This window comes from Lates calcarifer, linkage group LG1 (genome assembly GCF_001640805.2).
Source record: "Lates calcarifer isolate ASB-BC8 linkage group LG1, TLL_Latcal_v3, whole genome shotgun sequence".
Classification (NCBI taxonomy): Eukaryota; Metazoa; Chordata; class Actinopteri; family Centropomidae; genus Lates; species Lates calcarifer.
The window spans coordinates 21,930,958-21,957,085 of NC_066833.1; the positions used below are offsets into that span (position 1 = coordinate 21,930,958).

Sequence of the window (26,128 nt, forward strand, 5' to 3'; positions counted from 1 at the left end):
AGTTAGAGCTGGAATGATTAGTTGATTATTTGACAAGTTGGTCAACAGAAAATTACTCTGTAACAATTTGGATAACAAAATTGTTTGTGTCATTTTCTTAAGAAAAAAACAAACAAATTCACTGCTTTCAGCTTCTCATGTGTGAATATTTGCAGTTTCTGTCAGACTTAGACATGATGGTAACCTCAATAACTTTTGGTCTGACCCTCAGACAAAACAAGCCAGAATGCATCAGTTTATATGCTCTATTTATACTATTTTCTGACATTTTATGAAGCAAAATATTAATCAGTGAATTGATAATGAATTAATGATTTAAAAAAATAACAACAGTAACAATTTCACTATATTTACAGTGACTGAAACATTTGGCATTCTCTTCAGTTTGGTCTATATAGTTAAACCACTGAAGAGTTAATTCTCAATAAATATCACACGACTACACAAATATATTGTAAATCAGACTACAGTTCAAATTATTTATTAAATCCCCTTCTCTTCGTACACCTTACTCTCCGTCCCCTTTAAACGGGGAGGTGCTCCGGTGTTCACCCCCAGCCCAGGGCTCTCCGCTGCGCTCCGGGAGGGGGAGAGAGAGAGAGAGAGGGAGTTCGCGCTGGCTTGAGAGCGGACGCGTCGGAAACCTCCCCGGAGGGGCCCCGTGTAATTCGATGCATGCTGTTAAAGCTTAGAGTATATTGTCTTCCCTTTTGCTTATGAAGCCTCCACCCACCGGCCCACCCTACATTTAGCGGATCATGTGACTCGGGGTAAGTCATTTGCAAGTACAACAGTTCTCTGTGCGCTCCCATTCATTTCCTGAGAACTGCCTGAGCTGAGCAGCTGAGAGGCAGAAGGGGAGGGAGCTGCTCACTCACATACACTCACTCACACACACACACACACTCACATTATCACACACACACACACACACACACATACACACACAGGCGTACACACGTACATACACGCAGAGTGAGAGGAGAGAAGAGGAGAGGGAGAGGAGGAGAGGAGACAGAGAGGACTGTAGAAAGGAAAACAGTACCCTAGTCTCCACGGCTCTGCAGCTTCTGACAAGGTCTGTGCATTTTTCTCGTCCTGTTCCTCTGCTGGCTGCTGCTGTGTGCTTCATTTGTCACGTTGCTGGGCTTTGTGCTTGTGTTCAGTGCGCCTCGTTCAGCTGTCATTGCTCTGTCAAAGCAGATGACAACTCAGATCACCTATGGCATTGTGTCTGGTGTCTGTCAGTGGGTTGGGGTGGTGGTGGTGGTGGTGGTGTGGGGGTGTGGGGAGCAAGAGACCCCCGCATGGTGCTGACTGGACATGTAACACTTACTCCCCACGTAAATTCATAAGCTGTCATGACAAGAAAGGGGGGACAAAAAAGTGATTATACACTGGAATGACTGTGAGCAGGGGCAGCATCCTGACTTTACAGCGCCGGCACCAGTTGTGAAATCTCTTATGTGTCACTTATTTACCTCTATAGCAACTTCAAAACATATCAGCTTAGCAGTGTAGCGGTGTTGTCAGTGTTGTAGGATGATACTGACTGAATGTCTCGGTTGAGAATATGAGAGTGTGAAGTGAGACAGCAAACTCTCCCTCAGCACTTCTCGCTGGGAAAAAAAAAGTTTGCTGCTTGTCAGTGAGTTTTGTGCCTGTCTTAAGAGACTTTTGTGAGTGTGTGTGTGTGTGTGCGTTTGCGGCTGTGCATTTGTGTGAAGCATTGTGGTGTGTGTGTGTGTGAGTGTGTGAGACAGGCTTGTTTGCCTACCGTAGCCTACTGTAGCAGCTTGGAGACAGAGAGACGAGGCTGTTAGCAACGGGTTAAACATTAGGAGGCTCGGGTAGCGGAGGAAGGACACTGGGGTGGGGGGGTTTGTGTGTATGTGTGTGTGTGTGTGTGTGTGTATGTGGGAGTGTTGCAGGGGTGGTGTCTTGGATGTCATCGGCAGCACTCTCACTTCCAGGGTAATAGTCATTGGTATTGATGGGTGGCTGTCAGAGAGGCAGAGAGCCACCAGGCTGGGGAGAGTGGCCGGGGGCTGGCCCTTGGCTGTTATTTTCAATTACAGGGGACCGGGGCAGAGCTGACAGCAAAGGCATTTGTACATCCAGTGAGGGGGAGGAGGAGGGTATGTGTGTGTGTGTGTGTGTGTGTGTGTGTGAGGGGGGAGGCGGTGGTGGCAAGAGGAGGGGAGGGAGGAAGGGAGCAATAGAGCAGGAGGGGAGGGAGCGAGCGAGCGAGAAAGGTGGGAGGGAGGATGAGACTCTGGCCTCTGCTCCTGGGTTTGATGTGGAAACTGAGCACTGACCTCTGTGACTTTACCCCGTGTTGTGGAGAGGCCCTCTTTTGCCTTTAACTGTGTGTAACAGCCATAGGGTGTGTGTTTGTGTGTGTGTGTGTGCATGTGTTTAAGTGGAGGTGTCATCCACAAGAAAAGAAAGGGGGGAAAAAAAAAAAAAAGATAAGGGGGGTGGTGGGGTTATGTGTGGGTGGACGAGACCCCCTGCAGCTCACGGATGTTCAGCCAGTGAGATTAGTGCCCATTTAAACTCTCACTTAAATCCATTTACAAAGGGGCCTTCTCCCTATGCATGAATATGCAGGCTGATAGTACCACACATGTAGAGAACGCTCTACAGTACTGTGATTGAATAGTGAAGAAGAATCACATTGGAGCTCGGAAACAGGCAACATATTAATATTTCCTGGCAGTGACGAACAAATCAGTGAAGGTTGCCATTAGAGGAAGGTGATAATGCTTGAAAATACTATCATAATTCTGCAGGGGTATTTTAGCAATAGCAACACTATTGAGGACAATATGATAAAATCCTGGAGAATGATTTAATGTCAGCGCTAGATAATGTCACTGCTATACGGGCTCTCACTAGGCCAACAATGCAATGTACATGCAAACAAATCTTTAACGCTGAATCTTTAAACTGAACTGACTGTAATAAACCATCATTGCGACTTAGAGCACAGTTGTCAGCTCAGCCGTGATACAGACAGCAAAAGTCACAGACACAATCACGAATGCCTGTGCAGCACTGGTTTTACACTGAACTCAGTGTAACAGCTTGAACCAGGAACAGATTTAGTGTACTGTCGTGCTGAAGACAGTCAGAATCTGCACTTGAAAATCATTGCAGTACAAATGGTGAGGTGTTCACTTACTGAAGTACAAGTCTGATGTCTTGTTGACCTGTCCATCCATCCTGACTTCCTCCCACTGCTGAATTTGTGGCTCTCTTCTAACGTCTCACTACTTTTTTCTTTGCGTGCAATGGACAACAATCAGAATTCCTGCTGCCACTAGAGGGCTTTGTCACTTGAAAGTAAATTGTTTTCAGGTATTGGCTGATGCTGTCCTTATCCTTGGGTCATCACATGCTGATGGCAATAGTCTGTTTAACTATTTAGACCAAACATCAAGCGTTGTTCTCCTCAAATGTGATTTTTGTCTCACCTTGGACTCAACCAGGTGTGTCAGCTTGATGTAACACTTGCAATATTGTCCATTTTTCTCATATTATAACCCATACTGATATTATCATTAACAGCATGCTGCGACGCAACCTCCAGTTGTCAGTTGCTGCTGCCACTCTGATTCCTTCAGTGGCTCAACCCCCCTCCGCAAGACATGGTCCAAGGGTTTTATCATAGAGATCAGTGCAGGTGGAGGTGGAGGGACTCAATTAAAAAGCCAATCACCAACGGATAGGCTCTATCTGTCTGTCAACACCACACTGTCCAGCACATTTAATTGCTCGGCAGGAATCCCCCACTAAAGGCATCATCTGTCTGCTACAGATCACAACACACAAATTGGGTGCATGCTGACAGATTGAATCTTTCAGGAAGAAGTGCCACGCTCTTGTATGCACACTCCGACAACATGTAGGCTCACTGTCCTCTTCAGGGAGATGTGAAATTCCCTGTATTACCCCTAATCAGCTGGGTTAACTGCTGGCATATTGACTGACTGCTGTGTCATTGATCCAGGTGGGTGTTATGGAGTGTATCGTCATTGATTGCAAATAGGCTGCAGTGCATGGTATTTCTGGATTCATTTGGGTCCCTGACTGTAAGCCAAGGAAAATTACAGAGAGGTAGGGTACGCTCATGGTGCATTGTGGGATATCCCTGGTTATCCCTGGTAGGTGCTATAACATCTCCTGAGGGGACACACCCGGACGCTCAGCCACAGCCACCACAGGTTCTTTCAACAGACTAAAGTGTCAAGGTCACACATATACAATGTGTGAAACAGACAGCGAGCAAGTAGATGACTTCGCATACTGATAGATGAACCTGGTCACAAAGCTAACTTACATCTGCGGGACTTTGCGGGACTTAAATTTGAAGCCTCGAGAGGGTTAAACACCCAAAACATCTGCAATTGCTTTGCTTTGTTTCATTCTGAGTAGTAGTAAGACATGCGCTGGAAGTTCTCTTGAACTTCCTGTGCGTGAAATAAGACTAATATTTGTAGGTGAAAGCTGCCAACTGAACTCCCTTTGCTGTTATTTCATCATGTCAGAAGATGACAAAATGTTCTCTCCCTGTGCGTTTTCTCTTGTGGATTCAACCTTTGACCCCAGTGTCCAGCCCACATTTGTTTACCAAAATTGAGCTAAGGGTGTACATGGAGTGCTCGAGCATGTTTGTTTTGTGACTGAAGTGAGAGAGAGAGAGAGAGAGAGAGAGAGAGAGAGAGGCAGAGCATGGAAAGTATTGTGCAAAAGCAATGACTCTGGGGTTGATAGTCTAAATAGTGAACACAAACAGAAAGAACTACAATCTAACATGGATGATTACAGCTTGTCAAACATCAGTGTGAGTATTTAGAATTTTTGCTGCATTCCTCTGTTGAATACTTATGAGGACCCACTCATAGTAACCAAGTTTTTCTTTTGATTAAAAAATTACTGTCATCAAACAACAAAGAGATATGAAGGGAGGTAGATTTTAAGATGATGTCTGACCAGTGCACTGATCCAAGTTTTGTTCTAGTAATGACACCATCTCTAGAGCTGCACACTCAGTGCTTACTGGAAATGACTCATACAGCAGAGCTTGCCCCCATACTCTGATTTAAGGTTGCTCTACATGTTTCCATGGCTAGGATGGAAAGGTATGTCAATGGAAGGCCTGTCTGTCTGTGGGGATGTTTCCTCTTTCAACCAAGCGTCTGTTTTGTTTCAGCCAAATATGGTTGGTTAACAGAATGAAGGAGAAAAGGAAGGAAGCAAGAAAAGAGGATGGAAGAGCATTCAAAGTCAGCATTTTCAGATTGTTTTTGGGCCATTTATGAGCTGGTGTTACAGGAAGAGTTTCCCTTTACAGAATCTTTGGGTAGCTGCGTCTCCCTAGCCTCTGTGCAGATGGTTTTAGCAGACCTGCACAAGGATGCTGCATGGATCACTGTGAACTTTGTTTCCAGTTGTACTGTAGGTCAACTGTTAGCAGAGGAAATTATGCAAACAACATGTGGGATCCATTTGGGGTGCCTGTGGCATTCCAAGGGCTCTTTGGCTTTAATGCGACCGAATGTCGGTTCACGCTACGCGCCACAGCTCCTCTCGGTTAGCTGCCTCGACCAGGTATCAACACGGCACGGCATCAGTTGAAAAAGAGAGGAAAAATAATCGAAGTGAAGGCATGAGTAGATGAGTAATAGAGGTAAACACAGCTGCTGGCTTTTATTGAGTGGTGTTGGAGAGCTGGAATGGGTCAAACCAAGGGGAAAAACTCAGTGAGCGAAAATAACTGCACACACATTTGATGTAATAAGTGTCAGTGTGTAGGAATGTTTTGGTTGGTCCGTTATTGTATGTTTCCATTTGCCGTGTGTTGGGGTGGATTTGGTTGTGTCAGCGCAAAGAGAGGTTAGATAGGGTAGGCACTTTGTGATGCTGCATCAAGAGAACTCTGCAAGACTATTAAACACTAGGGCAAATTCTTAAGTGCTTGTGTGTTTGTGTGTATGCCTGCATGCATGCGTTTGTTTGTATCAGAAGAGATAGCAAGTGAGAAGAAAGGGCAGAGGGGGTGAACTGAAACAAGAATGTGTGTTTAAGTGTTTGAGCTGATATTATTTCTACATGAGTTGTTTACAGTACATACAGTAGATGAGTCAGTATACTGGTGCCTCTGCATGTTTGCATTGTACAGTTATTGTAAAACATCTAGGTCGATCTTTGAGAGTGCATGTGAGTGCACATGTGCTGTGATGCATTCAGTAGATAAGATATTATGAATAGTATGTACACAGCGCATATGCTGGGGGATGGGGGATCGCTCACACACACACACACACACACACACACACACACACACACACACACACACACACACACACACACACATTCAGACATACATGTTGGAACACAAATGCACACACATACACCATCACCATCAGAGCCTAGGGGGGGATAAGAGGCAGTAGCCTTCTCAAAGAATCCCCCATTAGGGCAGGAGTGGACTGTCATCCCTCAGGGAAGGGAGGAGGAGAGAGACAGAGAGAGAGAGTATGTGGGTGGTTGGTGGTGATAGTGGTGGTGGGAAGGATGCAGGTTATTGTGCAGATGCTAATCTAATGCATCCCACCTCCCTGTTAGGGCAGCAGATGAGAACAGGGTTTCGCTCTGACCCTCAGTTTCAGTACGCAGAAAGCGGCTATAACCTTTGCATGAGAGGAGCAGTGACTGAGTGCTCACACCATCATGTACATTCTCATGGGCTTTTATTGTAAACACACTGTCTATTATTTGGCATTTCTCTGTTTTTTGTGGTTTCTTTGAACTATAGCTATTAAAACATTCAGAAGCAAATATTCGCCAGTTTTCCAGTAGTTTATTTACTGTGAATTCGGTACAGGTCTGTGCCTACGATGCACCTTTGTCAGTCTGAGATAATTATTAAGTACTGCAGTGTGGTCACCTCAGCCTAGGACCTCGGCACTGAGAGTAAATAAGAGACGAGAACAGAGTCACTTAGTGCATTTTTTATTGATCCGCTGGAGCTAACCTCTTTCTCTCTATCTTCTCCCTCTCTCATTCACACATGCAGTCTTAACTTACAGTGTGTAAACCTCATCATAAACATGCAAAGAATATTGTGGTGTCTTCCTGAAAGGCTGTGCCAATTACTCCATGTGTTTATCCGGGTTTGCTCAGCAGCACCCCCTCCACACCCCCCCTCCTTTGGTACAAGTGAGGTTTTTGTGTCAGAGGCTATTTTAGATGCACAGCCACTGACCCTACTGCATTTACTGAGGTGAGTGTATGTGTGTGTGTGAAGGGTGTTCTAGAGAGGTCACCCGATTATGTTGGAGCAAGAAAACCTCATAGTATATTGGCTCTTTAGGAGCTGTTTTGCGGCATCTATTTGTGGTTTTTAAAGAAACCACAAATAGATGCCACAGGAAGGCTTCTTAAGAACTCAATCCAGCCCTCGCACAAAATATTCGACTTATTCTTTCTCATGATTACATCAAAATGATCTTCAATTGGATATAAACGGCAGAGAATGGTGTCACAAATTGCTTTGACTTCTGAGTCGAAGCTCACTTGAGTAATGCCACCTCACTTTAGAGCTGTCACGGTCACAGCTTGTTTAGCTGCTTCTCTGCTGCATTTGAGGCACATGATGCAAGAGGATGTCAGACTCTTCTGTTTACCTCTCTCTGGAGCACTGTGGAGGAGTGTGTGTGTAACTGTGCATGTTTTCGTGTATGCACGTTCATGTGTGCGCACATACTGTAGGTGTGTGTGGGTGGCTGTTTGTGTTGAATGGGCATCTATATTCTTCTTTCATGAGCAGAGCTGCAATATTGAGAGAGGTGTGTGTTTATGTGTGTGTGTGTCTGTCTCTGAATCTAAGATAAATATGGTTCATTGTGGGTGCAAGCAAAGGTCGGCAAAGGTTTGTGTGTGCGTGTGTCTCTGGGTGTGTGGAAGCCAGATTGTAGAACAGAACAGGGGCTCAGGAAGTCATCTTTGTAAGAAGTGCGTTTGACACGCAGACAGAGACACAGATAAACCAGACAGCGACCGACTCGTCTTTTCGCTTTGAGTGTTTCCTCTCAGAATAAATAGCTTCTTCATTTCCCACAGTTTCACAAGACCTTAGAAGGGACGGAGGCGGTAGTGGCGGAGGTGGGGATCTTTCACAAAGACAAAAGTCACAGAAAAAAACGATAAAATTCACAAAACATTCGCCTTGTCCTACAGAAAACTGATATTTTAGAAATGTTATAGATGCTGAGTTTTTACCTTAACATTTGACCCTTTAAAGAGACAGTAGCTATATATCTAGAAGTTGAAGTATTCAATAGTGGCACAACTTGTTTTGGACAAATGAATGTGTTTGGGCTGATTGTAACATTTATATATTAATATATTTCTTCAGTATGTATAGCTGAGATTCTGTTTGCTTTCTGAGCACCCTTTTATTAAAATGCAACCATACATTTGTTTTGTGTGTAAACATACTGTAATAGTTGTGGTGCTGTATGTAGTGTCCACTCAGCAAAGTGTTTGTACAAATTATTTTCGCGTGTGTGTCTGTGTGTGTGTATCTGTGTGTGCTGGTGAAGGCAGCGGACTTGAGCTGCATCCGGCGACCTCATCCCCCTTCATCCCGACAGGATTACTGACACAGGATCCCCCTGCCCCTGGCAGAAATAGCAAGGACCCAAGGGCAATCCACCAGAATATGGGAACTTCCGTGGGCCTTGCATATGTGTGTGTGTGTGTGTGTGTGTGTGTGTGTGTGTTGTTTTTATGTGTGTGTGTTCTCTGTGTATTTACATAGGTATCAACTCTATAAATGGAGCTGTTTCCTCCCAGGTGCTGAGCTCCCTGGCTCAAGAACATGAGTTTATTGCTCTTTTTCTCTCTCTCCTCCACACACACGTGCACGTACACACACGCACGCACACACACACACACACACACACACACACACACACACACACACACACAAATTATCCCTCCTTTGTTTTACTTATCTAACCCTTCATCTGTTGCTCCTGCTTTAGAGAAAGTTTATATTAGACTGCATACTGTATTTGAATGAACATTTTTGTGGAACATTTCTGTATTAGACGTGTACAGGAACTTACATAATGAGGTCATTGTGCTGGAGTAGAAAAATTTGGCACACCACATTGTCGCTGAGCGCATTTCCACATACTGTATCAAACCCCATGAACCCAGATTCATTTAATCTTACCTTCTTATTTAACCTTACCTTCTGCATTGTAGAAAATGCACTATCTGGTTACAAAATAACTCCATATATGTATATGTTCTGCAACTCTATTATAAAACATTAGATACAAAGGTACAGAGTTTAAACTGTATGGAAAGAATCCCACAATATATCATTTTTTCTGTTTTATTTATTTATTTTGCATTGTTTGAAGCTTGGTTTCACCACCATGGAGCTTGATATGTATTCTGAAGTACAGATCAATCGAATCAATACCCCTTGCCATCTCCATTCAGCCTGTGCAAATGGGCTTGGTGTCTATCTCTGGGGCTGTCTCAGTATACTCTCCCCTGTGCCTTTAATTTTATAAATGCCTTTTCCTGTACATGGTGTTTTTTTTTTTTTTTTTGACAGGCATTTTGTCGATAATGTGTCCTCCCTCACAGCCAGCTTTAAGAGTGGTCATGCAAGGCATATTCATTAAGTCATGAGTCAGTATGTGAACGTCAGTGCCGTATTCTGTTGGTGGTGATAGACTCTTTACCATAAAATTAGCCTCAGTTATGTATTTATTGTACTTCCGAGTTTCGTGACGTCAAGGGACAGTCAGATGGTTTTTGACGTGCTGGCTACATGACTGAGTGCAGTAGGGAGCCCAGGTGACACCTGAATAGAATCAGACAGGTACAGTATGACATTCAGTTCAAATTGATAGGACCTGATAAGCTCCCCAAGTTTGGCTGTATGTCCTGAAGATGAAAACATCCAAAACATGAGAAGTGTATTCTTTCTAATAATAGCTCTGTTCATGAGGAGAGCTGTGTTGTCCCAGAGGAAAGAGGACAGGGCGTGTTGAGATAATGTGCATCAGTTGAGTGCATTTCTAAGGGGTTTTTAACCCTAAAGGCAACTCTCCCCCCCCCATCTTTTTTCAAAGGGTAGTGCACATAAACTGGTTTGATGCCATTGTACTTGTCTGGGGTTAGAGAAGTCCACGCCTCTATGAGCAAAGAGGTAGCAGCACTCTGCTCTCTTGAGCCCTGTTCAAAAATGTCCCAGAAGCATCCAAAAGACTTGCATGCTGCCCCTGCCAAGGAAAATACAGCTTATGAAATGGAAATTCTGAGGCCATTCACAGAGTGCCAGGAATGATTAGAAAAAAAAAAAAAAAAGACTATGTCCATCTCAGTACATTCAGGAGTGAAGTCTTAGGGAAAACACACATCTCCACCTTCCTCACATAGACACTCACTGAACAAACAGAATCAACACTGTTTATGTCAAATGTGCTGCTTGAAGTTTTTTAGTATAAGTTAGCATGCTACGTTGTTGGACTACACATTTACAAGATTTGGACATTTTAGAGTTCACCTTAAGTTTTTGTCTGAACACAGGAAGTAAACACACTCTGGGGCCTTAGAGCCAATATTATACTTTCCTCATCCATGAGTATGCAGGGGTCTGTGCAATGTACATTTTGTCATAGGGGGGGGTGGGGTGGGGTGGGGTGTGTACATGAGGCTCTGCGCAGATGTCCCTATTCCCACCAACTGAGGTGCAGGAATGAGTCCTAAAACCCAGAAATAAGTTAGCATTTTAGCTCTTCTGTTTCCCCCATCCTGAAACAAAAGTCGGTTGATAACAAGAGGTTAAATGAAACTACAGAGGTTGTAGAGGTTGCACACGAAAACTGATCTATTCACCACTCTGCCTTCGTTATGTTTATACACACGCTCTTGCAAATCTTCTAAGAATCTATATTTCTAAGAAGAAAGGCTTTTGTAGAAGAGGTTAGTGCTAAATTACAAGTAGGAAGCTTAGTGACAATGACGTTGAATTCATGCGACTGCGATGTATTTTGTTTATAGCCTAACGTTAGCCTTTTACTTCTGACGATTGTATTTGGGCCTCAAAAATCATGACTGATAACTCATTTATGAAGATTATCTCACTCTTTAAGTATCATACACTGTTGTTTATCTCAGAGCTTATTTTCTCCAATAATCAAAAAGCCAATGAAAAAATCCCATTTGACTTGTCTGCATAGGGTCTGCACACCAATTGCGCTTTAGCTCTCCCGTTGTAATTGAGCAACCGTGCCACTTTATTGCCACTTTTTAAGCTTTCCAGCTTATTTTGGTTATTTGTCAAACTTTTCAGTGTTTTTTTCATGAAGTACAGCTCCTCCTCCTGCATGGATGTTGCCATTTTGACTTGATTCATAGTGCGCACACTATGATTCATTGTAGATGATTTTCTGTGCATGTACAGACCAAGCGGGCTTCAAGTGAGGTATAATGAAAACAACTGGACTGTGTGTCTGCGGTGTCTGCAGCTGTCTGTGTACGCGTCCACAGGCAAGTATAACTCAGGATTAAGCCAGCCATTTTTGGAGGTAGCCCCTTGCTCCTTAACTCCACATCAGATCTTGTATGGAGGAAATGTTTTGCAGCACTCTGCCTCACAAAGGCAGAAACTACAAACTGAAATTTTAGAATAAAGGGCTTGAAGGCTATACTCAGCCAAAATGTGTAACAGCTGGAACAGGGGTAAAACAAGGTGTAAAACCTTATTGCCTTTAGAAGATGATGATCACCCTATGTTTGGACTATCTGTGTGTGGACAGTTCAAAGGGCTGCTTAGTAAGGCAGCTTTTAGCAGGGTAGTATTACTTATCTGGTATTACTTTTTCCCCACTGTCAACACTAAGATGTTGATCAACAGAATAGATCTTTTCATTTAGGTAAACAGATCAGAAAAAAACTGGGTGTGTTTTTTTACCTGTTGTGTAATTACTACAAAACATTTGCACCCACCTCCCTGGGTTGAAGGTTCAAGTCTGTTGAACCTTTGACCACACCAAGTGCTGTTATTTGGCTGGGTGCAGTTACTCTTTAAGTAGTAACTCTGCAGGGAACTATTTGAATGGCTCTCAAGACCAGAATGAGGCCAACAAGATGAGGTCATGAACAGACACAGCTTAACATGAAGCAGACTGAGGTTGAGATCGAAATCAGCTGTGATTCAGCTATGGCTGTATTATGTCTATGTTTTGCACAGTCTAGAGAAATTTATTTTTCTTAACAAACATACATTGGCCTGTGTATTCCAGGGTCTAGGAAGTGTTTTCTTTGTTACCTTTCTAATGAGCATGTTGAGAACAAATTAAGCTTTCACTACTTTTCTAAAAGTTTCTGCAGTGGTTAACTCTAAAGAGAGGAAGTGGATGAGTGTGCTGGTGAGCTAGCAGTTGTAGGTTAGTTATCAGGCTAATGTGTCACAGTTGGGGTGTCCAGGGGCACAGAAGAGGGAAGTGAGCTGTGGCAAAGAGGCCAGCGGCAAACAATACAGGCAAAACACAGGAAATGCTCATCTCAAATCACCTACAGCGCCGTCTTTGTTTTAAATGCATTTGCACTAGGTAATCATTTGTTTCTGATTTGCAACATGTAAAATGTTTTTCCTTGCAGTCTCCCTCTCCTGCTTTCTATTTTTCTTTCTCTCTTCTCTGTGGTAGAGGACTGGGTCGGGGTGGGGGGGGTCTGTTGGCATTCTTGCACCGTGTGCTTTGCGCTCGACCGGGCCTTGGCTCGGCTCCATATCCCCTCTTTACCCTCTCTCGCTTCTCTGACTACACCAACCCCCCACCCCCACCACCACCCCTCCGACCTCACCCCACCCCCAACCTCTTCAACTCCCCTTGGTTGCTTCCCTAACTGCCGCTCCTGCCAGCAACTCTGCTGTGCACTTCAACAAGCCCCCACCCTCACTCGCTTCTCTTACTATCACCTTCCTTAATCCTTCCTCATGTGTCTACCATAATTCATAGCCCCCTCCCACCCCCACCCCTCTTTCCCATCTCCCTCTACCATCCCAGCCCGTGGCAGCAGGTCCAGCCTCTGTGACACAGATGCACCCAGTTGCTCTGGGCGCTCGACATGGGAACAAAGCATTGGCGGGGCCCGTCTGTTACAGTGTGTTTCAGGGTGTGTGTTGTTTGTGTGTGTGTATGTGTGTGCATGCAAGTATGTGCACATGAGAGAGAGAGAGAGAGAGAGAGCGAGACCAAGAGAGAGATGAGAGAGGAAGCAGAAAAGAGTAGACACGGCCAAATACTAAAACTGCTTTCGTGAGTTTGTTTAAGCTTAACTTTCTGTGTTTTCCGTTGCTGTGTGAGCGAACACCCAGAGATAGTATTAAGCAGGATCTGTCTTCACACTTGCATGTGCTGAGAGAACATGAACTCGCAGTGATTTACACCACCCACTCAACCAACGCACACCTTTGAGCTTTTGTCCAATAAAAGCACTTCCTGTTTAAACCTCAGCAATTAACAATGAACAGTCACTTAAAGAGAATCCATGTTCATTTAATTCTCAGTGTTATCAGCACACTGGCAGCAAAGGTAGGCCAAGGCGAAAAGGCAAGCCATGAATCGAGCCAGAGAGCAGTTCTCAAGAGGTTTTGAGGTTTCGTAGACCTGTGAGAATTTTTTACACATTTTCTTGTGTAATCTTGAATTTTTTGGGTGTGTTTGCATGGTGCGTGAACGTCTGTGCATGTGTATAGGAGTGTATGATGTCACTGGGATATGAGGTCAGCATTTGGTCTGAGGAAGTCAGAGGTTTGTCACCTCTAATTGATCCAGATAGTCTGCTCAGGGTTGGTTTGGCTGAGCTATGTCCTTCCACCCCAGGTTGTTGCTACCGCCTCAGTCAGCAGAGAGCCGATAACCATCAGCGAACTGGGAGATAGTGGACCTGAGGTCATAGATGCGGATATGTGGTGGGAGGTTCAGTTCATACTTCAAAATGCATTAACAGGCACACAAATAAGCATAAACAGAGGAGCGAGGAGAGCAGCAGACAATGAAATATGTTTATTTCTAGCTTCTTCTTTTTTTGGCTGCTTGAACTGCCCTCAATCTTCACCTGCTCCCTTTACCTTTTATTTATTTATTTATTTTTTTTTTGGTGGGGACAGAAGGGTGGGTAGGAGGGAGAAATGAGATGCCTCAACACTCCACTGCCCTCCTCTCCATCCAACTCCCCCACACACCTGGGATGGCCATTTCATTTCAGAGTGCAGCAAATGGAAAGGTGATCTTAATCTACCCTGTTTCCCACTAACCGCCCCCACCTCTTCCCTTCCCCTTTCCATCTCCCACACACAGAGCCTCATACTGCTGATGGACAGCACACTGCTGGTCGCCTCAGCCTGCCGCCAGCACACCAAATTTAGTGACAGAGAAGACTGTATACACATTGGTTTATTACCTTGAACAAATTCTCTTCATTTCAAACTCGAGCATCACAAGCCAAAAAAGATTAATAATAAGAACAAAGATTAAGTTTTAACTGGCCGACATGATCCTTTCATGGGAGCAAGAGCAGTCGATGGTTGACTTGAATCACAGTATTTTGACATGAACACCTCTACAGTACAGCAGCCCTCTGTTTGCTCATTACTCAGCGTTAGGTCTCTGCTGTTAGCTCTTTGGACGTTACAGTCACAAGTAGAGGTATGCACTTGCCATTGATTTCCTATGAATAGCTTGCTGCAGGCCAGTTCATTAGGAAGGTGCTCACATACCACTGGATTAACTGGTCTGTAGGCACATGGGGAGAGGTGGCATACTGGGCAAAATTGGAAGGTGTTTTGACAGTTGATTTGTCCAGAAGGAGGAGTGCCCAATTAATAAAAGAGAACAGCTTTTTTAAAAAGTGAAATTTACCAAATAGAAAAATCAAGATTTTATCTAAAGTGTCTCCTTCATAATTTTTTTTTCTCTGAGGAAGAGAAAATGCCTCTGCCAGAGTGATGGTCATCCAGAGTAAAACAAACCTCACTTTCACCCTGTCTTAGTGCACTCCTCTCTCTTCTCCTCGACACATGGCTTGAGGCTGGACTAAGGCTGCAGCTCCACCCGCCCAGCTGTTACTATGGCAACGCTATCTGGGCCTACCAAGACCTGAAGCCGAAGGACATCCTGGACAACAATACAATAGCAGCACAGCCAGGGTACCTGAGGGACTTAGACCTGAGAGGCGAGATCTGGGGGGGGTTGCAGATTGAGTAAATCCTCTCTCTTTCTCTACCTCCCTCACACACAAACACAGTCAGGATTAGCTTTTGCTTGAGAATCTAAGAGGTGGTGGAACAATACTTGGCATTAAATGATTTTGTTGTGGCAGTTTTGAATGAAATGTGTAAAAAAATAGAAATGGTTTTTTTTTTGTTAACTATTTTGAACGGACTTTCCGGTGAGTACAAAAACTTGATTATTGGACAGGCCACATGGATTTTGTGTGAGATCTTAGGTGTTTGGTGTAGGTAGATGGTCAGGCAACCGGTTTCATTGAGAGAATATATGTCAGTCATGACTGTCTTGAGCTTTTTAGTCCCCAATGCTGCTGACTGCAAGGACTGGGCTGCACATCCAGCTGCCGGTGCCAACAGTGGAGAGTAATAGAGATGTTTAGAGACTATTTGCCTCGCTTGCATTCCTCCATGTACTGCTGCTAAAATAATAAGAGGGAGGGTTACCTCAGGTCGGCCCCATCTGAGGGATAGGGAACATGCATTGTTGTCATTGGCTCTGTCTGAGTATCCCTCTTAAAGCCACAGCAAGGAGCACTGCTGCCCACTTTACAGAGGCAGCATAGGGAAAGATGAATACATATGGTAGATGCACTAAGAAGTGTGATATTGTGTGTGTATGCAAATGCAACATTATGGTATTAATATTACATATATCATTAGGAGTATAAAATTCTATTTGTCAAATGTCAAATTTTCATTCTCATTGTTTTATGTATTTTTTTTTTTTTATCAGAGATGAAACTCTGTCCAGTTGTACTATTGCTATTGCTGTTGAGTAACTCCATATCAAAGCAAGTATTTGTATTCCATTGAAGCCATAAGAGGATTTTATTCATTGTTATGAAGTGTTATTAGCCCCATAGCAGCCCGCCAAGAAATTGAAAATCTTTATAATGGAGAAGAGGGAGTCATGCTGTGCACTGAGTTTATACAGTTTGTGTGCATCTTTTGTCTTGCAGCTTCTGATGGTTCTGAAAGATAAATTTGTGTCTATTTAAAATGTGTCTATTTTTCAGTGGGTGTGAGCACAACATAGTAGATGTCCATGTGTGAATAACTTGAGTGTGGGACCTGCTTAGTCATGCTAAAACACCCGTCTTACACCTCCTCTGTGTCCCTTCACAGGCAGCCTCAGAAACAGGATGTTAATGCTTGACGGAATGCCTGCAGTCCGAGTCAAAGCCGAGCCCCTGGAATCGGAACAAGGGGTAAGAGAGCAGTTGTTTTCCAGACAATTCCCTTTTTTCCTCCTCCTGCCTTCCTTTCCTTCTTTCCTCCTCCCGGCAATGGGCTGATAATCACTCCCAGGCCTGGGCAAGCGAGTGAGAGAGCGAGTGAGTGTGGGGGCTAAGAGGAGTGGTCGGAGAGCATGGTAGTAAGCAGGAAGAGGAGACGAACCAAGAAGAGAAGGAGAGCCACAGCTGGAGCAGGAATTCATTGGGGGAGTTTCGGGGAGGTGACTGGGGCCAGCGAAGAGTCCATGCTAGCTGGGGGTGATTGCGCAGATGTAGTCACTGCTCCAGGGAGGAGGGTCACATGGGAAACTCTAAATCTTATCTATCTCTGTCTGTTCCTGCTCCTTTATGTCTCTCAGTTTCCCCTCATCATCCCTTGCCCTTCTTTCTCACAAACACACATGAATAATCTCTCTCATGCACACATACATAGCTAGAACACAACCCTCCATGGCATACTACCTCTCTGCAAACACTATCGCTATCACTATTTTTGTGTTTCATGTTCAATTAAACAGCATGTACTGACCATGTTGGGTATAATGGAGTTACCTCATGCAGGGTTTTCATAGCCCACATAGAGTACCAGTGCTCTCTGGTCCGACACCTAGAAATAAAGTGGTCTTGTTATGGTGAAGCTGTTGCTAGGTTACCAGGGCTTTGTGTTGCTGCCACAGCTGTGTGTATAGTGGGTGCAGGCCACTTAATATTTGTAATCATGATGAATTAGTGTTTAGCTATTATTGATTTCCATTCATAAGATATCAATAATATCTTGGCCCCTAATATATCACCAAGAACAGTTGGTAGGAGAAGGGCAAAGTAGTTTCTGTTGAGACAAATCTGAGAGCATTAGCTCGTGATGGATGAGTAAAATACTAACTGCTGATAAACCATCAGGTTATCTCAGGTCTTGTAGAGAATTGTTTGGCTGTGGAGGCGCTGTGTCCTGATAAGAGCCGACTCTGCCTGTCCATATCTTAGGACTTGACAGAGAGGCAGCAGGTGGGTACTTTCTGGGTGTCCTGTTCTCATCGTGTGGCTCAAGGGTATGAGAGTTGTGCTCTTGTACTGCTACCTAATACCTGGGGTTTGAAGCCATTCTCCATACGTGTAGTGATGTCAGTCACAGACAGGATGTGAGCGTTGCAGCCCACACAGCTTTGAAGTGCACCGAGATCCAATCTTGCCCTGACAGACTGAGCTTCCCTTTTAGATGGCAGACGCAGACAGACAGTTTAGGCTGCTGCAGAAATGTGGTCTTCATTTGGGTGGCGGGGGGCCAAGGGCTTGCTGGAAATGGTCTGCCTCGTTAGACAATTCGCCCGCAAGGGCCTGGAAAATCTGCCCTGCTAACCAGTATCCCCTAATAAAGACAACGGCATGAGGACAGAGGCGGCAGGCGGGTCGGGCATATCTTTTGTATGTGTGTCAGTGTGTGTGAGTATGTGTAGGTTTGAGTGCATACGTGTGTTTGTATCTGTCAGAATGAAAGTGGGGGTGGCTTTAGTTTTCCATTTGTGCTGGCTGAGATCTGTTTGAGAACCTAACCCCAAAATGCAAATAAGTTTCTGTTTTTCACTTTTGTGTAACACTAGACGCTGTTGTTTTGACCTTTCCACACAAGTGTTCCCCTTTTTACACCGAGGCCACTTTTGAATAAAATGATAACACATCCTTATTTATACAAATGAAAACTGGAAAATGCTTCCTCACATTACTCAGATGGTTTGATTTCAAGATTAACTGTTCAGCACAGCTCGTCTGTTCTCCCCATCTTGTCTTAGCAAAAAGAACAACTTTAGCCTAGTTTACTGACAGAGCAGCAGGACATGGAGACTTTGGAGACCATGGAGCACAATAAGGTGAATTTTGAAGTTCAACAGATTGTTATAGAAGAAGAAGAAGAAGAAAAAACATATTTTTTGCTATCACCTCCTTTCAAATGAGAATGCCACTTGAGGCTATTTTATACATTTTGTTACACTGACTACACCACAGCCAAAGAGATCATGGGCTGGCAAGTACAAAAGCTACTAGCTACTAGCAATGAATAAATCATAGGCATTTATAAAAATGATGAAATCTCTTTAAATTTGTGTTATTTATTGTAAACGTTTGTACAGTTGATAAATAAACTTAGTTCTATCTGATGGACAAGTTATGTAATGGTGATACTGTTTCTAACTTACCCCACCCTGTCTGACATATACGCTGATGCTGTTACAGTTACATGCACAGGTGTGTATATTTACCACAAGCTTTTAGCCAATCAGAGTTTAGGGCTGAAACTAAACTGGTTCTGTTGACCATAAAAAACCCCCCATCAGAACAGCATTCAGGCTACACTTGTGGTTAACATGATGATATATTTACTTCAGATTCCTCTTTTTTTCTCCTGTATTCTTTCACTGGCAGAACTGGCAAATGCAGAACTTTAGTAGCTGAAACTACACTTATTGTAGCACTTATCGAGAAAGACAGATTTTCCAAAACACTGATATCAGCCTCAATGGATCTAATGGCTTCAAAGCCTTCTGGCAGTATAGCTCCAGGCAGTCTGTGACACACGCATCCTATACACAGCATGCAAACACAGAGAGATCACATGCGAAAGCAGTTGGAGCATAGCTTAAGGCCCTGTCAAGAAAGGCTACATCAGGAGTTGGTGCAAGAGAAGCACAGAGGACACAGGAAATCACAAACATACATATTGACAATGAAATAATATTTCTTTTGAAATGTTTTTTTGAGGCAGCTATAGCCATTAGATAGCAGATATGTAGTCAGGAACAAAATCAGTTAAGAACCTAGAAATTCCAAGGGAGCTAACAAGGAGGGTCAACAGTGACCCTGATTTACGAACAGTCATCCCAAGGGTGCAATAGAGTGAGTCCACACAGAAAGCATTTTAACCGCATTTTTCAGTTGTTCGTCTCACATGTGTCAAATGGTACAGATATGCTTCCGTTTTAATTAGTCAAGGTGGACTGATGTTTACGTTTCACTCATGCTGTTTGCACGGAAATGTGACTCGAGGCGTGTTCTTTTTACTTCAAGATCTGTTTTTTCTTGAGTTTTGGGGGTGCAATGATTTAGTATCAGACTCTGCTGACATGCTGTTCACACTTCACCCCCCTGTGTGGACACAGCATTGGCTTTATGAGTGGACAAACTCAAAGTGGAGCAATGCGTTACTTCAGGCAGAGCAATAAAGTAGAGCTTGCATCAGCTGATTACTATCAGCTGCTCCATTCATGCTTTACTGTCAGTGGTTCATTCAGTAGTTGTTTGGCTACCAGCTGATGAATGAATGATGAAAGCCAATCATTTTCATACAGGTGTAGAAGGCAAACTTTAAAACCTGACAACTCTCATTTATTACTCTACTGATTTAACAGCGAACTACAGACCATTTCCGCCATCCAAAACCCCTCCTATTGAAGCTTCTGGTATTATTGACATTACTATATCTAATAACTGTGTACGTATGTGTTTATTAAGGGGGATTAGTTGACGTAGCAGAACCCTTACTACTGCTGTGATTCTTTAAGCGCTCCCTCAAAAAGGCAGCGTCTTTTCAGCCAAATATAACTGTATAACTATTTGCTAAAAATGGTCAATTCCTTGAGGGAAGTGTCTCTGACTGAACTGTTCTACTAGGAAAAATTAAACTCAGTTTCCATGAAGGAGGCACAATGATTTCCTTCATCACAGAACATACACTTGTTCAATTTTCACAAAGACTGCAGTTAAGTTTATTACAGTTGTGATACCTAAGGCTGTTTGTATTTTACTGATAGAGAAAAAAAAAGCCTTAATCAAAACAATTATAATGTGTTTTCCCCAAAGCATAATTACATACATAAAGTCCTGTTGAGACCCTGGTTAAAATGCTTGATGGGTGGTATTATGAGGCAGACCATAATGTGCTGTGAACCTTGACCTGACGCTACCGACCCTGAGCTGAACTCCACCAAGGTCCAGAGGTCATCAGAGGGCATATTTCATGGGGTAGGGTTTGTTTTCCAACTGAGGAGGAGTTACACAGTGAGAGGCACTTTTTGATTCATGGGGTCGTAACATTTCCTGTAGGCTGAAAACGAGTATACAAGTCTGGAGTAAAAATAGTAGGCTACTACATAAAAGAACACGGACACACACACACACACACACACACACACACACACACCACTCAGAGAAATTCGTAATTCACCACAGATCCACTCTCAGCCAGCATTACATAAGGGGAAAGAAATGTGAGTCTGAAAAACAAAACTGAGGATGAAAATCCACGGTACAGAACATTTTTCATTTCTGCCGCAGCTGCGATCGGAGCTTTTCCTTTAGCTTTAATTAGCTTTTCCTGTATGATTAGTAAAAATCCTGAATGCGCTCACTCCCTGATGGCCTTAACTGTGAGTCAGCCTCTAAAGGACTCCACTGGGAGGATCAACACCACTCGCCACACACTCTAGCACCCCCCCCCCCTTCCTGCACTGAACATAGTGAGCCTAGATCAGCAACATCACATGTGACGTTTTTAATTTGACATTAAAACAAAGACTGTGATATCAAAGAATGTCCAGAGTTTGGGAGTCAGGAGAAACAAATAGTAGCAGGGTGAGTGTCGTTTTTCTTATTTTGTTTGTTCTCCATTATCTTTTCCAAGTAAACAGGTTCCTGAAACTTGTGCGGACAGATGGAGCGGTTGTGTTACAGTCTGCTTGGTGTTAAGTGAAAGATATGTCGAGGGATACACTGAGCCACCAGCGTTGGCCTTAGGAGGCCCATCGCTGAGAGACAGAGAGAGACGGTCAGGAAATTGAGCCCATATGATGTTTTTCCACCGTCACAAAGGAGATTTAGGAGAGATACAAGGGGGAGCCAAGAGAGCTGCGTTTCTGTGGGAGTGATGGAAAACAGGAGGAAAAGAGCGAGAGAGCAGCCCACGCCAAGGAAAAGAAAAAGAAAGAGAGAGAGTGAAAGGAGGCGAGTGTGTGAGACACTATCTTTACTCCTGTATTGCATCTGCGTATGACATCATGCTTACCAAGGAGACTTCGCAGGAGTTGAATGCTTGAATGGACTTGATCAAATGAAATGGTCCTTTCTCTATGAATGTCACTACATATACCTTTCTGACATATCTCTATCATGCAGTATTGTTCATTCTGAAGCTGATTATTTATACAAAAACAACTGTCCTCGAAACAACACAACACTTTTTGGTTAATGAGACAGTTCAAATTATTTCAGTGAAATTTAATTGAAATTTAATGCCATAAATAGATCATTTGAAGCCAAATTGTTTCACTTAATTCATGTGTGTTGCAAGTCTGTGCATTTGTAAGACATTAAAATGACAAAAATCTAACATTGTTGTTTCTTCTACTCCCACAGTCACCTAAAGTGCGCCCTTATTCTGCAATGGACGGCGTCCCTTTCTTCCTCAGCAGAGTTAAACCCGAACCCCCAGAAGACCTGCTTGCTCACGACCTGCACTTCCACACACAGACCGAGCCTGTCGACCTGTCTATCAACAAACCCCGCCCCTCCTCTTCATCCGCCATCCCCACCTCCAGCACGACCTCATCATCATCCCCTCTCAGATCCGCCTTCTCCCCGTCTTCGTTATCGTCGCCATCCTCCTCCTCCTCCTCTTCCTCCTCTCCATCAGTTATCACCTCAGCCTCGTCGGTGCTCACACCAGGCCCTCTGGTTGCCCCTGGCGCCGGGGTGAGAGGTCAGCCGTATTTGCACATCCTGCACTCTGTGCCGCCGCCTCCATCCAGCCCTCTGAGCCTGCAGGGAGCAGGGAAGCTTTCCAGCCATGTTCACCGCATCCCAGTTGTGGTACAGTCACTGCCCCTCATGTACACCACTGCCGTTCGATCACCCTCCAGCCTCAACAACGCCATCATGCTACCTCTGCTGGATGAGGTCAAAAGCCAGGGCAAAGGTGAGACCATGCTCTCCAAACTTAATCCATATTCATACATCTGACAGTAACACTGTAATTTCTCCAGTAATTATTTAAGCTAGATATGTAAAGGAAATAATCATGCATTATAATTCAGACTCTGTGCTACTGCTTCATGAATATATTAGTCTCACATAGCAGCATAAGTCTGATGTGTCTCTAAAGAAGCTCTAGCCTCCAGCTTTATTAGACACTTTCTCCACCTACTGAGAAATATTGATTAGAAATCAGTTATTACACATGAGTTAGTCACCAAAGTTCAAAATAGTTAAATATATTCAATCATCAGTTGTCAACTGTGACAATGCACTTAAGTAATATTCTTTCTAAGCCCCCAAAATAATGAAACACCCAAAAACTTTGATTGAAAACCTTTTCAGAAATGGAATAACATTTATTTCATATCTGCTTTGCCTGTATTTGGGTCAGCAACAAGGGATGATACAGAGTGGTCCAGGCTGGCATTAGGCAGTGAAGGAATGGCTGTGATACCCGAGTGATGAAGCATGAGATATCCCAATGACAAGCTGTGTATCGTGGTATGATTGTCTGGCAGGATGTCCTGTGCTCTCTTTAGTCAAAGCACTTGCAGACACAATGCAATGAAGGCTGACTGTGTGTGTGTGTGTGTGTGTGTGTGTACATGCTTTCAGAGACAGGCCCTGAGGCAATAGTGTTACCCCTTCAGTGCGAAGTTGAAAGGCCCTCCCATCTTTCACTGAAAGAGATTTTGCTTGGCTGTCTTAAATAGCCTGTGGTGCAGGTAACCATGGGTACACCAGTTGTTACCTTTCTTTCGACTGAGAAGCAAACATCTGGGGCAGTTTGTGTGTTGGACCTCTCTGGCCGAACCTAGACTGTATTATTGGTTTTCTCTCTGGGTGTGGTTTTTACTGCCAACCACTGGGAGTGAGCCTACAGTAGGTGTTTCTCCGAGCGGTACACAGGGCAACTGTAGGTTATAAAAGAAGTTGCTTCTTGACACTCCCCACAGGATGGACAGATGCACTTAAACTTGAAGTCACACCCATGCATGTACTGTTCTGTACGTACAAGCAAACAAACAGAGATGTGTAATTAGAGCGTGTGCTCAGACAGACACTTGGCTGGCTGGGTGGGGATGGTCCTCAGAGATGGGCGTTTTAAGTGCTGGATGTCTGCTCCTGGGGAGAGGAAAGAAGGAAGGACAGGAAAAACAAGACTTGCATAAGAGGGTGTGGATGGATATTGAAGATGGGTGGCACTTACACAAACACATGCACGCATCTATGCATGGTCCAACATTAGGTCTGTCCAGCTCTGAAGGCACCAAACACAAAGGAAATGGAGCAGAATATTGGGTGTGGTGGATACAGTGACTTTTAATGAGATGGAAACCCGTACAGAACGTTTAGCTGTTACTCAGTGTGACTCGTTGAGAACATTTAAAAACAAATTCCCACAGTCAAATTAAAAATAATGTAGTGTTAGAAGAAATCATTTCATACTTTTTTGCCTTATCTGGATATTTCCCTGTCAGGTGTCACTATTGGTTGATGGCTAAATAAATAAATTGCTGACATCAGGGGAGTCACATACTAAAGCCCTTTCGGCTCATGTTAAGTTTAATATGATTATTGAAGCCCTCAACATAGATGTAAGAACACTTGCAGGCACACACATAGACACACTCATCCACTTTCCCACGTGCACATGCACATACACATACACACACATACACAGGTTGGCCATCCTCTTTAAGAGAGGGCGGGTACCCTTCCTTTCACTGCTGTCTCCCTGTCTCCGGCAGGAGGTTGCCATGGAAACAGGGCTTGACTGGAAACAACAGGAGAGAAAGAAAGAAATCCGGTGCTCTGCCCACCTCTCCACCACTCCTCCTTTGTGTCCCTCGCTCAAAATACCCCTTTCCAACACACAATGCGTTTCTAACTAATTACAGGTTTTCCACTGGGTAGCAAGATGGTGACCACTCTGCATCTTGTAGTCTACAACAACAGTTAGAAGCCTTTAAAAGCAAAAGATCCTACAGAGTCAGAGCATTATTTCTGCAGCCCCCCCCCCCCCCTTTCCAGTAATAACACCATGTCTGCTGCAAACTCTAGACCCTTATTATGGGCCATTATAGCCACAGTCTCGGCTGAGAGGGCAGAGGAGGTGAGGTCCTGATAAGTTATAAAAGCACCAGAATTACAGTAGACTGTGGTGTTGCAGAACTCAGTGGAAAATACTGTATGTCTTATGTCTTTATATTCAGTGTTAGTGATGGTTACATCTTCAGAAAGAAAATAGAATAGTTATTACAGTATCTTAGCCATGTTGTTATCATGTTGTAAATTCATTTTGATGTCTTTTTTGCTGAACTATTTTATTACTTAATCTGTGTTTAATCTTTAACTGTAAATTTCCAGCAACTTTTCTTTGGAAAGTATCTCTTGAGTTATTGAGGATATACGCAGCCTGTGTCCATGGAGATAGAGAAGACAGGATTGCTGCAGGCTCTGGCAATATATCCAATGAGCTGTCCAGGGGAGAAGTTGTCACAACAGCTGGAGTAGATGTAACATTGTCGTGTAGCCCAAGAGACAGAGACCCCTGCCTTCATTGACTCAGAGGGTCATGGTTTGATGGCATGCTGGCCAATCAAACATTCAGCAAAGCTTGCTTACTAATTACTGGGAAGCTCTGTGAAAAGAATACAGCGACGAATGGATGCATTAAGACTTTTGTGCTCTCTCCAGGCCTTTTATGTAAAAGTTTGTCATTATCCTGAATATGATTCTCTGTCAGTTGCACATGTAGGGGAACAGAGTCACACTCATGCATGCACATGTACTTTCAACTTGGACATATTCAGTTCAGCCACACACACACACACACACACATATATATATATATACACACAGTGTGTGGGACCATTCATTATTGAGTGTCTGTGTGTGTGTGTGTGCATTTAAAAAAAATAATTATTATTTATAATTTAATATTTAATATTTATTTGCTTTTCTGTGCATATGTAAGTACTGGGTACAGTGTCATAGTTGGCTGTACTCTCCTCAAGTTCAGAATTTGATTGACAGCTACTGACTGAGGCGACCTCCTTGATACACAAACACAGACACACAAACAGCCACATATAACTGTATCCACAAGTATATATTTCAAGTAATAAATAACTAAAGCTACTTTGTGAGATAATTCCTCTTAAAAATGAAATGACAATATATCAGTGTGAAGGTGAATACCTCATTACAATTAGAAACACTTTCCAACGCACACAATGTGATATGCCTTATAAGTTTCCAGGGCCGGCTCCAGTATCATGTGTCTGACTCCTGTGTCTGTGTCCTGTCCTCGCAGCACACACAGACCCCAATGGCCTGTCGCCAAGGCAGATCAAAAGTGACAGCGATGACGACGACCTGCCAAACGTGACCTTGGACAGTGTTAATGAGACCGGCTCCACTGCGCTGTCTATAGCCCGCGCCTGTACAAGAGTGAGTATCTTGATCTCTACACGTGTGTGGAAGTTCTTCGCGCTGACTTTTTTTCCTTTACTGATCTTAAAAGCTAAAAAAAACT

The 26,128-nt window shown here is 43.7% G+C and overlaps 1 protein-coding gene across 1 annotated transcript in view; it reads left to right on the top strand.

Moving 5' to 3' along the window:
- The first annotated feature begins 789 nt into the window (after positions 1-789).
- klf12b (Kruppel-like factor 12b) overlaps positions 790-26,128 on the top strand; it is a 40,286-nt gene continuing 14,947 nt past the window's right edge. The window contains exons 1-4 of the mRNA XM_018702721.2: positions 790-1,078; positions 16,457-16,539; positions 21,970-22,528; positions 25,907-26,035. Coding sequence (XP_018558237.1) covers positions 16,474-16,539; positions 21,970-22,528; positions 25,907-26,035 — 754 coding nt within the window. The 5' untranslated portion in view covers positions 790-1,078; positions 16,457-16,473. The remainder of the gene's footprint in view (positions 1,079-16,456; positions 16,540-21,969; positions 22,529-25,906; positions 26,036-26,128) is intronic.